Source organism: Saimiri boliviensis, chromosome 9 (assembly GCF_048565385.1).
Source record: "Saimiri boliviensis isolate mSaiBol1 chromosome 9, mSaiBol1.pri, whole genome shotgun sequence".
Taxonomy (NCBI): Eukaryota; Metazoa; Chordata; class Mammalia; order Primates; family Cebidae; genus Saimiri; species Saimiri boliviensis.
The window spans coordinates 93,194,602-93,209,982 of NC_133457.1; the positions used below are offsets into that span (position 1 = coordinate 93,194,602).

Here is a 15,381-nt window from a genome sequence, read left to right on the forward strand (position 1 = left end):
ATTTTTTTTTTTTCTTTGTATTTTTAGTAGAGACGGAGTTTCACTATGTTGGCCAGGAGGTCTCGATCTCTTAATCTTGTGATCCGCCCACCTTGGCTTCCCAAAATGCTGGGATTACAGGCGTGAATCACTGTGCCCGGTCTTGATTTTTTTTTTTTTTTTTTGAGGTGACAGCCTCGCTCTGTCACTGAGGCCGGAGTACAGTGGTGTGATCTTGGCTCACTGTAACCTTCTCCTCCTAAGTTCAAGAGATTCTTGTGCCTCAGCCTCCCAAGTAGCTGGAATCACAGGTGCATGTCACCAGGCCTGGCTAATTTTTTGTATTTTTAGTAGAGATGGGGTTTTGCTATGTTGGCCAGGCTGATCTTTAACTCCTGGACTCAGATGATTCTCCTGTCTTGCCCTCTCAACCCAAAGTGTTAGGATTACAGGCGTGAGACACGGTGCCCAGCCTCAATTACTTTTTAATGCTGCAAATATCCAGATGTTTTCACTAGCGTTCCAAGAGTGAAGATACTTGTGAGAACAGCAGGCCTGGAGATGTGTATAGAACACATAAGGGACACAGTGCTGGGTCCCTGCTCTGAGGGTTCCTAGGCCACCTATCTGTGAATAATGGTGAGGCTCAGGCCCACGAGCTCGGGGAGAAGAACCAGCTTGGACCCCGTGAGGTGGCTAATCCTCTCTGGAAACTGATTCCTAATTTGAACTCTGAGCAACATGGCTGGAACCTAAGGTTAATTAGCCCCAAGGACATAGGGCCTCATTAGACTGTGTTTTGTGTATAGAGCCTTTTCCAGTCTTTTTAATATACATATACAAAAAGACTTAATGGATCCCTGGATACTAAGTCATCAAGATGAAGGCTGTTAGTTGCAAACCTGTATAATGGATTACAATTCTTTCAGGTGGTAAAAATTACAGAAAAGCTACGGCATTCTGGTTAATCCACTCAGCATTTGGAAGAAAAAACCCAAACCCATTATGGAATCGTGGCTAAATCTAAGAGTAAAAAGTTGTCATTACTTTACCTTGTGCGGCAATGAATTTGTTCTTTTCTTGGTAGCCCTGGGGTGCGGGGAAGGAAAGAAACAGAAAGAGAAAACCAAAAATGAATAGAAATGAAATTCTTCAATCTGACTCCAACCAGTTAACAAAACCTCCCCTTGTGAAAAGGTCCAGGTACTTAACAAGGATTTCCAGTCTAGATATTACCAAGTGGATTAGCTTTGGAGCTGGGAATTAAAGATTACAAAACTCAAATGGTCTAGATAGTCTTCTCAAATTGAATTATTAATAAATACTAGAATAACTAAAATGGTCTAGTCTTCTCAAATTGAATTATTAATAAATACTAGAATAAGACACCCAAATACCGAATCCTAGGTTAGATCGTGTTTCTGATACATTATCAGCAGCCGACAATGTACGTTTCAGAGTTAACAGGTAAGAACTTACCAGGGGAAAGCATATGTGGTGGTTCTAGGGATGAAGCTGGTTTACTCTGGGAAGGACAATGGGTTATTTCCTTGAGGATGCTTTACCCAGGTGCGGAACCTTTCTGGCAATAGCCTGTTGAGTATGGTGAAGCAGCTCCCAGTGTTTGATGAGCGGCTTCTCCATCACAGGCAGTGGGAGACAAGAAGCAAGGAAGCCTGGGGGTACCACTCAACAGATAAGGAGCCTCTGAAAAACTAAACTGGCTGCAGCTTTCTTTTTCAGTCTTTATTGTTCTAGTTACACATCTTTTCAATCCAATTGTTTAAATGTATGTTCACTTGAGAAGTCCTAGGTAGGTGAAAACCAGTTGATTTAAGGATTGTGAATCATCCACTTCCTCTCTCAGACAGCAATAAAATGAGTAACGAGGGAGGCAGCTTCAGGGATGGGGCACCAAGTCATATCAACACCAGGGTGGCAATATGAAGTACAAGGCTGCAAGGCAGTGACCAAATATAAGAAGGGGCCAAATCTGAGGAGATACTTAAAAAAAATTTTTTTTAATGATAAGTTCTAGGGTACAGGTGCAGATCGTGCAGGACTGTTACATAGGTATACATACACCATGGTGGTTTGCTGCATCCATCCCCCCGTCATCTGTATTAGGTACTTCTCCTAATGCTATCCTCCCCCAGGAGCCACTTTCTCTTTTTTTTGAGATGGAGTTTTGCTCTGCCATCTAGGCTGGAGTGCAGTAGTGCGATCTTGGCTCACTGCAACCTCCCCCTCCTGGGTTCAAGTGATTCTCCTGCGTCAGCTTCCCAAGTAGCTGGGATCACAAGTGTGTGCCACCACAGCCGGCTAACTTTTGTATTTTAGTAGAGATGGGGTTTCACCATGTTGGCCAGGCTGGTCTTGAACTCTGGACTGCAAGTGATCTGCCTGCCTTGGCCTCCCAAAGTGCTGGGATTACAGGTGTGCGTCACTGTGTCTGGTCTGAGCAGCCACTTTCAATTTCAGTTTAAGCAAGGGCAGGGCAGGGTTGCTGCCCAACACAGACTGAGAAAGCTTTAGGCACCAGAGATGGATATGTTTAGAGTCAGCAACAGAAGACTTAATAAACTTTTCACTAAGAACAATTTAAGTTTCAACAAATGTTTTAATAAGAGAATGGAAATGGAAATAGCCTTAATTCTGGATGGTAAACGCTGCTTATAGTACTAAATTAAACTTATAATTAAAACTGAGGAGTCCTTAAGGGTATGCTAAGCATGTCATATTCCTGCTCCACAAGGAGTCACTGCTAAATTCTCATTGCAGTATGTGGGCCTTGAACAGCTTGAAAGCATGGTTGAAAGGCCCAGCCCCAAAGTGCTTCCTGCCCCATCTTTTACCAGGTGTGGGCCATATGCCCTCCTGAAAACATGCCTGTACAGTAATGTGGCAGCACTGCTTAACTAATACAGAGTAATGAGAATGAGGCAAGGCCACTGATCTTGTGTTATGTTCAAGGGAAAGATGAAATGTGGCTTCCTGGCTCCCAAGATGTCTCTAGATTCTGAGAGCTGAATCTCAGCTGGCTCTAGGTGGTAGCTACATTCCTACCAGTAAAAAGAAACACGTCTAAAGATCCTATATATTCTTAGACATCTAAAAATGAGCAAGGAAACTGGTCTCTCCAAAGACTCTAGGCTCGAAGCCCACCTGCCAACTGTGCCACTGCCTCTGTTTCATCTCTTCCTGTGACCAGTGTTAGGTTAGCTGACGTATGCATTTCCCAAACTATAGACCCCACTTTCCTCTGCCTTTCACCACTACTCCATGGTGCCTGGTTCCCTTTAAGATCCATGTGTTTGTTGGTCTTAGTTCTCTTTGCAAAAAGTTAAGTGGTTGCTGGAGGGTGAGAATGGAGATTAATTGTATTTAGACAATGAGGTTCTTATTGGGGTGAGCAATGTGTGCTAAAACTAAAGGGGCAACAGCTAGAGTACAAGGTTCCTCTCTTGAGGGAATGATTATGTTCTAAAATTTACTGGTGATCGGCTGCATTTATCTGTGAATATACTAAACAACACTGAATTGTGAACTCTGGATGAAATGTATGGTATGTGAATCACATCTTTATATATAAAGTTGTCAGAAAATGTTCTAAAACATTTATGGTGATGGCAGCATAACTTGGTAAACTTATAAAAAAAATCACTAAATTCTCACTCAAAATGGGTGAATTTTATGTGATGCATACTGTACCTCAATAAAGTCAGGGGAAAAAAAGGGTTTGGTAAGTGTTAACTAGCAGCCCACCAGAAGCATGCAACAAACGGCCCCTGAATCTGCTTCAGCAAAGGATGCTACCCTACACACTAAGTCCAAAGAAAACCTGTTCCTCTTTCCCACTGGATCTGTAATCTGCACATAACCCTGTTGGCTGCCAAACCCTTCTTGAGCCATTCTTTACTCTTGGCCTTCTCAGATGCTCTCCTCTCTGTCTCCTTCCATCTCACCCATGGGTACCTGTTCAATGTGCCTGGCAGGGGCTGTGGGTCTCAGGCGCCTGTTTTTGGCCCACTACTCACTTTAATGATTCCAAATCCACTCTAGAGTAGTTCCTATGAGCTCCATTTAAATATGACCAACTGTATGCTGGATATATTCATGTGGGTATCACCCTCCACTCTCTCATATGTAAATCAACCACCAATTCCTGCTAAATTCTACCTCCAGGTAGTCTTTACTTTGTTGCTGCTTCCTTTTCAACCCTCAACATTTGTGACCTACCTGCTACTGCAATAGCCCCCAACTGGCCCCTCCTAAATCCATGTTGTACATGATAGCCCCAGTGATAAATATGTAAATATGGCCTCACTACTCCTTGCTTTGAACACTTTTCAATGACACCCCATGGCCTAGATAATTCATCAAAACCCCTTGGCTGTACTGAAAATTGGCAGACACTATGAGGTGGTTCACTTAGCACCCACTCCTGCTCCCTTCTAGCTTGACTATCTTACAGCTAAATTTCCCAGACTCCCTAGCAGCTCAGTTCTCCACGAGACCTAGCTTATTCCTAGCAGGTGCTCCCACACAAGACTCGGGGTAGAAGTGAGCAACATGAAATAATGACTGTGCTAAAAATCTGGTCTTTGGCCAAGTATGGTAGTAGAAACATCCAGTTCTTCTGCAGCACTGTGCAGATGTTTCACTATGATGGTCACATGTTACATACATCTATAGCTGCTCTGCTCTTTGCTAAGCAGCATCTGAAGTTGGTTCACTGGCTCTTCCACAGGTTTTGTAAGGTACTGGTATCTTATAATAAACCCTTTTCAGCTTAAAAGAGTGAATGAAAAGTACACTCTGTGGTCTGTAAGTAAGAACCTCAATGGACACACTTGACATCCACTACCTTTCAAGATCAAGTCTCAATTCCCACCAGTTCCCATCTTGTATCTTATAACCTAAGACTGCTGTTTCTAGTCTCCGTGACTTTGCACATGTTTCTCCTTTGCTTTGAAGTTTCTGCCCAACTTTCTTCTCCTGAACTCTGACTCACCCTTCAATAATAAGCTCTACTGGATTACCAGGTTGGGCTGAATGTTTTTTCTCTGAACTCCACAGAACCTGGCAATACCTCCTTAGCACACATAGCACATTACAGGAAACGATCTAACTACCTGTGTGGTATACAAGGGATCACATCTTACCCCTGTAACCTTTAAGCCTACCCACAGTACTTGGCACACAGCAGGTGCTCAAAAAAAGTTGACTGAATTTAATAAACTTTGAAATCCAAATCTTTAATCCCTGCTTCTTACTTATGTTTAACCACAGGTTTTTTCCTGCTTTTGTTCCTTCACTGAGTCCATAAGGTCCCCAATTTAACTCTCCTTCATCTAAACTCTCATTCTGCCTTCTAATAACTGTCTAATAACCATCAAGGCATTATGGGATGCCCTAAGCTCTAACTAAACATGGTCAAGGGAGAAGGCTGTTTCTTTCTACTGTGCTATTACCACAAAGAGATCCCCATCTCAGCTGCTCAACAGCCTTAACATGCAATTAATTCTTGTCAATTTTCACCTTCAATGTGGGAAGGGACCAAACTGGTTACAGTGAGACATGCTGCTGGTTACTAACTCAAAGTCATTCCTCCCTTTCTTCTTTGCCATTGGAACCAAAATTTTGTTTGGACATTAACCTTTCACTGGCTTGGAAAGTGTCAATTCTCCAGGCTCAGAGGGGTAAATCATGATCATTCTCAATGCCTAGCCAGTGATTAGAGAGGGATGTGAGCATGTGATCCAATCCTGGCCTGCTGGCCCTGAGGACAGAGTGGTAGGGAGGATTCTGTGAAAAGCCTTGTTCCCTAACAGAGAGAAAAGCATAGGCATACATGTTCCTCTTCTGTGTTAGATGCTGTGTTTACAAGGAATGCTTGGATGGCTGTAGCCATCTTGTGACCATGAGACTGTTGATAAGGCTAAGGATAACTGAGTAGAAAGATGGAAGCACCTGGGTTCTTAAGGATGTCACTGACCCATGGAATTGGCCAACTCAAGAACTGGCCTACATTTGTTTTCATACTATATGAGATAAATAAATGTTCCTGGCTAGGCACAGTGGCTCAAGCCTGTAACCCCAGCACATTGGGAGGCAGCAGCAGGTGGATCACTTGAGGCCAGGAGTTCGAGACCAGCCTGGCCAACATAGCAAAACCCTATCTCTACTAAAAATATAAAAAAGTGGCTGGGCGTGGTGGCAAGTGTCTATAATCCAAGCTATTCGAGAGGCTGAGGCATAAGAATCACCTGAGCCTGGGAGGCAGATGTCATAGTAAGCTGAGACTGTACCAATGCAATCCAGCCTGGGTGTCAGGGCAAGACTGTCTCAAAAAAAAAAAAAAAAAAGTTCCCATCTAGACAACTTTTAGTTTAGTATTAACTTACCTGCAGCTGGACACACTAACTGATTTTGCTCTACTCTTCTGCATAACACTAAAATCAACCTAATCCATCTAATCTCTTCACCATGATCTTTAATATTAAGTTCTAGGAATTCCTGCTGATTACTAGCCTTTCTCCCTTTTCCTTATCGACTGCAGCAATTATTTGTCTAGTCAGGGTCCCTTTTCTTAAAACTACAAACATGTAATCATTCATGTTAAATGTACATACAAGAAATTCAGCAAATTCACTCCAGTGAGAATGCCCAGACTGCCCCATTTTTGAAGTCCATCTAATAGCCTCATTTTTAGAAACAACCTCCTGCTTTTTCATCTTTCTCCTTTTCTTATGCTGTTCTTTCACTTTTTCAAGACTTCCAGTTCTTTGATCCTACCACCTTTTACTAGAATATTAGTTTATTCCTAACAACTTCCTAATGCTTTTCTTTTCTACTGAACCCTTGGCTGACTACTTGAAGCAGCAACTGACATTCCCTTTTGTCTGAGTACCACATGCTCTCTGCATTTACCACCAATCCCAGTGTGCAGATGAAAAAAATAAAAAAAAAAAAAATCATACAATGCAGCACCTCCCACCTGCATCAGTGACATCCCACTGTAGGTAGGCAGGCCCTCAGTGCAGCTAGACATGCCCTTAGCTTTCTCTCTTCAATATCCTTTTCTCATGGACCTCAGAAGCTGTTCTAAACTTCTGCTGTTCTCATGTCACAGTCCCATTCTATTTGTTTAGCAGACAACCATGAGAACACAGGTGAGTTGCCTCAACTTGCTTTAAACACACCTACGAGTCGTCTCTATCCATTCTGTCCTCTCCTTTACCCTCACTCTCAGAGGAAGAAACAGTCCTTCTTACGTTCACACTAATCTCTCCATCAGTGTTTTTTTTCTTGGGGTAAAATACAACATAAAATTTATGATTTTAGCCATTTTAAGCCTACAGTTCTGTAGTATTAAATACATTCACACTGTTGTGCAACCATCACCACCATCTGTCTCCAGAACTTTTTCATCTTCTCCAGCCAAAACTCTGTACCCACTCCTCATTCCTCCCTCCCCCCAGCAACCCCTATTCTATTTTCTGTCCCTATGAATTTGACTACTCTACATATGTATATATACTCTATATTCTATATGTAGAATCATACAATATGTGTCCTTTTGTGACTGGTTTATTTCACTTAGCGTGATGTCTTCCAGGTTCATTCATGTTGTAGCATGTATTAGAATTTCTTTCCTTTTAAAGGCTGAATAACATTCCACTGTACGCATGTACCACATTTAATGTATTCATTTATCCATCAATGGACATCTGAAGTGCTTCCACCTTCTGACTTTTATGACTGATGCTGCTACAAACATGCATGTGCAAATTTCATCCACAGTCTTCTCATGCATCTTGCACCAGGAGTCAGACTAGGTTTTGCCAGCTTTCCCTCTCTCTTTTTTTCTGTTCAAATTCTCTCTTCCTCACAATCTAAAAAACATAGTCTTAACTCTTTATGTGTTTTTTCAGGCTACTGGCAAAGATAAAACCAACCAACCCAAAACCTCAAATCTCTCATATAGAATGTTCTATAAACAATCTCTAAATCATCTTTAAAAGCCTCCTCTTAGTATCAACTCTTCCCTCAAGCCTTTGTTCATGTATGACTACCCAGATACTCATGTATCTAGTTATATAGCTGGTGTCGTGTCAGGTATTCTTGTCCTGTTCTCCCGTATTTTTACTGTTGAGGGCAAGGCCTGCTTTTGTTTGTAATCAGAATCAGCTCAATAAAGGATTCACTGACTCTTACCATAAAATACATATTCAGACTCAGATTTCTACATGGGAAACCATAGGGAATGATGACAGGGTAAATATAACGAAATGATTAAAACTATTTAACGTTAAAAAAAAAATTCAGGGGCCGGGCGCGGTGGCTCAAGCCTGTAATCCCAGCACTTTGGGAGGTCGAGGCGGGTGAATCACGAGGTCAAGAGATCGAGACCATCCTGGTCAACATGGTGAAACCCCGTCTCTACTAAAAATACAAAAAACTAGCTGGGCACGGTGGCACATGCCTGTAATCCCAGCTACTCAGGAGGCTGAGGCAGGAGAATTGCCTGAACCCAGGAGGTGGAGGTTGCGGTGAGCTGAGATCGCGCCATTGCACTCCAGCCTGGGTAACAAGAGCGAAACTCCGTCTCAAAAAAAAAAAAAAATTCAGTCACTTAAAAAAACCAGACTTGTTAGGGAAAACATGAAATGACAAATATTTCTCCTGACACAGTTGGGGAGGAGCCAAGAGATGGTGGAAATGGTCACGCAGGGGGGTGAGAGGGGAAGCACCCGCTCCTTACGTTGATGAATGAAGCATTGATGTAATCAGAATCTGGAACCCCTTCCACTGGTGTCAGGTGGACTCTAGAGTGGTCATCTAGGAAACAAACCAACAATGAATATTTCAGTAAAATCAAACTTTATTTCTCACAGAACCTGATGCAACCAGGACAGAGGAGACATCTGTGCCTAGGTGCACAGATACACACTTGTATAAAGATGCCACTCCGACACTATTCATAACAGCAGAAAATTGGGAATACGTTAACAATCATTAAGGGACTAGTTAAATAAATTAAGAGACATTCCCAATGTGGAATACTAAGTAGTTGAGAAAAAGAAAAGTTTCTTGACAGATGAACTGACAATATATACTGTTAAAAGAAAAAAGAGAAATGTATACAGTATACCAATCATATTCAAAAATGTTATATATTATATATACACACCCACCCACATACCCTCCCCGATCATATGCACATAAAGAAGACAAGGCTGAGCATGATGGCTCACACTTGTAATCCTAGCACTTTGGGAGGTGGAGGCAGGTGGATCACTTGAGATCAGGAGTTCCAGATCAGCCTGGCCAACATGGTGAAACACCGTCTCTACTAAAAATTCAAAACTAGCCAGTGTGGTGGCATGTGCCTGTAGGAAGTCTCAGCTATTTGGGAGGCTGAGACAGGAAAATGGCTTGAACCCAGGAGGTGAAGCCTGCAGTGAGCCAAGACTGTGCTACTGCCCTCCAGCTGGGGTGACAGAGAGAGAAAGAAAAAATAAAAATAGAAAAAGACAAAAGTATCTGTAAATGCATAGTGTCCTGATTTTTTTGGTTCCATACTTTACTTATAAAAATGTGAGCAGGGTACAACGGCTCACGCCTGTAATCCTAGCACTTTGGGAGGCCGAGGTGGGCGGATCACAAGGTCAAGAGATGGAGATCATCCTGGCCAACATGGTGAAACCCATCTCTACTAAAATAAAAAAAATTAGTTGGGCATGGTGGCGCACGCCTGTAGTCCCAGCTACTTGGGAGGCTGAGGCAGGAGAATTGCTTCAACTGGGAAGGCAGAGGTTACAGTCAGCTGAGATTGTGCCATTGCACTCCAGCCTGGCACCTGGCGACAGAGCAAAACTCTGTCCCAATAAAAATAAAAAAAAAAAATAAATAAAAATAAAAAAATGTGAGCAGGCACCGGGCCAGGTGGCTCACGTCTGTAATTCTAGCATTTTGGGAGGGCAAGGTGGGCTGATAACGAGATCAGGAGTTTGAGACCAGCCTGAGCAACATAGTGACACCCTATCTCTACTAAAAATACAAAAATCAGCTGGGCATGGTGGCACATGCCTGTAATCCCAGCTACTTGGGAGGCTGAGGCAGGAGAATCACTTGAACCCAGGAGGTGGCCGAGATTGCGCCACTGCACTCTAGCCTAGTCAACAGAGTGAGACTTGGTCTCAAAAAAAAAAAAAATTTGAGCAGGCATCTCTAATATATGTTCGTTTATTGATAAATTATGCACATATGCTAATGTATTATATACCCTGTAATATAAAATTTTAAGGGCCTAGGTGTGGTAGCTCATGCATGGAATTTCAATGCTTTGAGAGGTCAAGGTGGGAGGATTGCTTGAGACCAAGAGTTTGAGACCAGCCTGGGCAACATAGCAAGACTCTGTGCCTAAAAAAAATTAGCCAGGCATGGTGGCATGGACCTGTATCCTAGCTACTCAGCAGGCTGTGGCAGGAAGATTATTTGAGCCCAGGAATTTAAGGATACGGTGATCTATGATCACATCGTTGCATCCCAGCTTGGTTAGCCCTGTCTCTAAAACAATAAATACAACATTTGAAAGGAAGAATTTTTAGAAAGCAAATATACGGGCTGGGCTCACTGGCTCATGTTTGTAATCCCAGCACTTTAGGACACTGAAGCAGGAGGACTGTTTGAGGCCAGGAGTTAGAGACCAGCCTAGGCAACACAGCAAGACCATCTCTACAAAACATAAAAATTTGACAGGTTCTAAGGACTAGGAAAATTTTTTTTTGAAAAGCAAATATAAAAATCAAGTGAGGTGGATGGGTGCGGTGGCTCACATCTGTAATCCCAGCACTTTGAGAGGCCAAGATAGATGGATGCTTGAGGTTGAAGAGTTCGAGACCAGCCTAACCAACATGGTAAAAAACCATTTCTACTAAAAATACAAAAATCAGACAGATGTGGTGGCGCATGCCTGTAATCCCAGCTACTTGGGAGGCTGAGGCAAGAGAACTGCTTGAACCCAGAAGGCGGAGGTTGCAGTGAGCCGAGATCATGCCACTGCACTCAAGCCTGGGTAACAGAGTCCACATATCTCATTAAACTATGTGTATCACATTCTAAATACCACTGGCCTAGAAAAATGTCTGTTAGCTTATGGATCAACTGATTAGCAATAGCTAATTCTGGGAAGGGTTTATACAGAGAACTCTGTATTAGAATTTCTTTCAACAACTACCATAAAAACCATCCCCACCACCCCCACCACCCCCTGCTTCCTGTCTGATCCTAGTAAAGCTGCTTTCTAGGACCTCCTAGAAACTTGAGGGTCTGACAGAAAAATCCTCCTGAATCACCCTAATTGACTGAGCATGTGGGGTCACCATAGGATCCATAAAGCCTCTTTCACCCCAAAGTCTTCAACCTAGTCTTTTCTATTTATTTTTTTGAGACAGGATCTTGTTCTACCAGCCAGGCTAGAATGTAGTGACACAATCTTGGCTCACTGCAACCTCCGTCTCCCTGGGCTCAAGTGATCCTCCCACCTCAGCCTTCTGAGTAGCTGGGATCATAGACACACACCACCATGCCTGGTTAATTTTTTAAGGTTTTTATAGAGACAAGGTCTCACCATATTGCCCAGGCTAGTTTTAAACTCCTGGGCTCAAGCGATTATCTCACCTTGGCCTTCCAAAGTTCTGGGACTACATGTATAAGCGACTGAGTCCTGCCATGAACCCACTCTTGTTATCCACCCTGCTGTGCCCAATTGCAAGATTATTTCCATCCTCAGAAAATCTCTCTAGAAATGTAATTTCAGGTTACATCCCAAGAAGCACTAAAGACACTCACAAGGCAAGATGTTTACATATCGATTTTTTTCCTTGTTTTCCTCCTTGGAAGCAGCCTCACAGGTGGCCTGGATAGGACAAGCAGGGAGAGCCTGAAAGGTTAAGAGAAATTAGATGAATTATTAGTGGGGATAAGCATCAAACATGCAAATGGCTGTACCAAACCCTGACCTGGTAGCATGTTCTAACCTTTTCCTGGGGGGGAAAAACACAGGTCCAGGTGAACACCTGCAGCCTAACACAGAGGATGAACCTACACCCCTAAACAGCCACAAGCTCCTTAGAGTTCAATAACACAAGAATCCTCATGGGGGCAGAATGCCCTTTCTGGTACTTTAAGCACAGCATGCTCTTTACATGATTACTACGTGGTTAGGGGCCTGTTGTTACGATGCTGGGCCAAAATGGCCCACCGTTGTAAACTGGAATGGGGACAAAACCGAAGGAATGGGCATTTACCCTCATGCTAATTACCACACAAAGATGACATACATCTCAGAGTGAACCACAAAGGAGGGTTCTGGATGGCCAGCTGATTTAGGTTCTTTCTAGGGATCTAAGGGGCATGGCACCCCAGCCTGTAGCATCATGTGTCAAGGAAACAAGGACTGGTGGGTGGGTGGGAGGTCATTCACATGGATGCAGCAGTTAGGAACCAGAAGATTTGGGTGAGGTGACCTTAAATTCGCAGCAGTTTTGGAGCAAATGTAAACTATCTAGTGCAGGAAGGTTATCACACAATGGTTTGACATGAGATCGTCTGAGTTTGTATGAACTTGAGCATATCTGTTAAACTTTCTAAGCCCAGTTTCCTCATCTTTAAAATTGGGGCCAGGCGTGGTGGCTTCACACCTGTAATGCCAGCATGCTGCGAGGCCGCAGCAGGTGGATCATCTGAGGTCAGGAGTATGAGACCAGCCTGGCCAAAATGGCGAAACCCAGTCTCTACTAAAAATACAAAAATCAGCCAGGCAGGCATGGTGGTGCATGCCTGTAATCCCAGCTACTTGGGAGGCTGAGGCACAGGAGAATTGCTTTAACCCAGGCAGTGGAGGTCACAGTGAGCTGAGATCACACCATTGCACTCCAGCCTGTGTGACAGAACGAGACTGTCTCAAAATAATAATAATAATAATAATAAAAAACAAATAAAATTCGAACAACAACATCTGCCACCATAAGGAGTGAGAAAATCTCATGTGTGGCAGAGAATAAGTATTCAAATAAATGAGTTTTATGAGAGTGGGAAGCTAAATTTTATTATTTGATCTGTTCTTCTCCTGTATGTTTCATATATTCAAAATTAAGGATGAAAAAAGGAGCGGGGCATGGTGGCTCAAGCCTGTAATTCCAGAGCTTTGGGAGGCAGAGGTGGGAGGACTGCTTGAGGCCAGAATTTTAAGACCAGCCTGGGCAAGACCTCGTCTCTACATTAAAAAAAAAAAAAAAAAAAAAAAAATTAGTCAGGTGTGGTGGTGCATGCCTGTAGTCCCAGCTACTCAGGAGGCTGAGGTGGGAGGAACACTTCAGCCTAGGAGTTCAAGGCCCTGATCACACCACTGCACTCCAGCCTGAGTGACAGAGTAAGACTCTGACACTATAAAAACAAATAAAGCAAAAAGGTTATATATAGTTTAAAATTCCAACATTTATTCCAAGTAAGTGATTTGGAAATACATTTTATAAACCTTAAGAATACTTTTGAAAATACTTTATGGCTTTGCAATTTCACTTCTGAGAATGCACCCTAAGGAAATTTAAATCTTTATGTTCAAATTATTTACTTCATCATTATTTAGAATGACCCCAAACTGAGAACAACTGTAGTAGTCAGCAGTAGAGAAACAAGTAAATTATGGTTCATGCATTACTTTTCATTCATTCTTTCAACAAATATATATTTTGTACCTACCAGGCACTGGGCTAGGTACAGAGCAAAGAGTGAGGAATCAAATATAGGAACAGTTCTCACCCTCAACGACAATATAAACTTGTAGGTGAGAGGCAGAAACTAAACAAATAAATTGAATACATATATAATTGCATACACAATGAATGCAATCACAGAACAGAATGCTACTAGAGATGAAGTATCAGAAAGCGCCAAATTTGGATTAAGGGTAGGTCTCTCCAAGGAAGGATGAGTGTAGAAAATAGTATTCCAGGCACAGAGAACAGTATCTGTGATAACCCAGAGGTGGGAGAAGGCTTGGCTGTGTGAGGAACTGAAAATCAGTGCAGGTGTCACACAGAAGGTGAGGCTGATGGGAATGGCAGGACGTAGGAAAAGATGAGCTTGGCAAAGTCAGATCATTCATTTCCAGGTAGGTCCTTGAATAATAAGTTTGGATTTTATTTTAAGTGTATGAGGAAATCATGTAAGATTTTTAAAGTGTGATACATTTTCCATGTTAAAGAATTACTTGCGGTCGGGTGCTGTGGCCCAAGCCTGTAATCCCAGCACTTTGGGAGGCTGAGGTAGACAGATAACGAGGTCAGGAGTTCAAGACCAGCATGGCCCACACAGTGAAACCCTATCTCTACTAAAAATACAAAAATTAGCCAGGTGTGGGAGTACGTGCTGGTAGTACCAGCTACTCAGGAGGCGGAGGCAGGAGAATCACTTGAACCTGGGAGGCGGAGGTTGTGGCAGTGAGCCGAGACCGTGCCATTGTACTCCAGCCTGGGTGACAGAGCAAGGCTCTGTCTCAAAAAAAAAAAAGAATTACTTGTTATTATACGGAAAATGCACTGGAGAGAGGCAAGAACAGAAGCATGGGAAAATAATGGTATAAGGAAACAGATGCATTTAAGACATATTCTATAATTAGAATTACTACATTTGGAGATAGAATGAAGGCAAAATGGATTGAGACAAGAAAGAGACAGAAATGAAGAATGGCTCTCAGGTTTCTATCTTTGATTAAAAAAAAAAAAAAGATTGAATAAAGGAAATGCCAGTCCAAAGGGAACCAATTTTTGTCAGATAGAAGCAAGAGTTTTATTTGTTTTTTTGGAGACAGGGTCTCACTCTAGCCCAGGCTGGAGTGCTGTGGCACCATCATAGTTAATTGCAGCCTTCAACTCCTGGGCTGAAGGTATCCTACTGCCTCGGCCTCCTGAGTAACTAGGAATACAGGCACAGCACCACAATGCCTGGCTAATTTTTATTTTTCTAGAGGTGGATCTTGCTATGTTGCCCAGGTTGGGGAGCAAGAGCTTTAAGAAAGGAGCAAATATATTTATTGGAAACCAGCATGACAGTGGTAGGATAAATTAAAGTGAAAGACCCAAAGATAGGGGAATTAGTGCCTTATAATCCATCTGCCCTTACCTACTCAAGAGAGTTCCTTTCAGAATTAAAACCCTGAAGGTTCTGCATTTTATTTTACTAACAGGCAATTCCCCCTGACCCTATGCTGTGAATACATAAAAGGGAGAAGAGAGTTTCCTGGGCTGGACAATCTTACACATGCAGTGGAGACCATTATTTCAGATCAGAATTTCCCAATTCACCCACAGTTTGCATTCTCTTCCTTCACAT

At 42.6% G+C, this 15,381-nt stretch overlaps 1 protein-coding gene across 9 annotated transcripts in view; it reads right to left on the minus strand.

Annotated features, from left to right (window-relative positions):
* PTPRA (protein tyrosine phosphatase receptor type A) overlaps positions 1-15,381 on the minus strand; it is a 156,863-nt gene that overhangs the window by 19,376 nt on the left and 122,106 nt on the right. For all 9 annotated transcript variants that reach the window (XM_039479646.2, XM_039479644.2, XM_074406324.1 and 6 more), the window contains 3 exons: positions 11,839-11,929; positions 8,747-8,823; positions 1,032-1,068 (listed from right to left, as the gene is read on the minus strand). In XM_039479646.2, the coding sequence (XP_039335580.1) occupies positions 1,032-1,068; positions 8,747-8,823; positions 11,839-11,929 (205 nt within the window). The remainder of the gene's footprint in view (positions 1-1,031; positions 1,069-8,746; positions 8,824-11,838; positions 11,930-15,381) is intronic.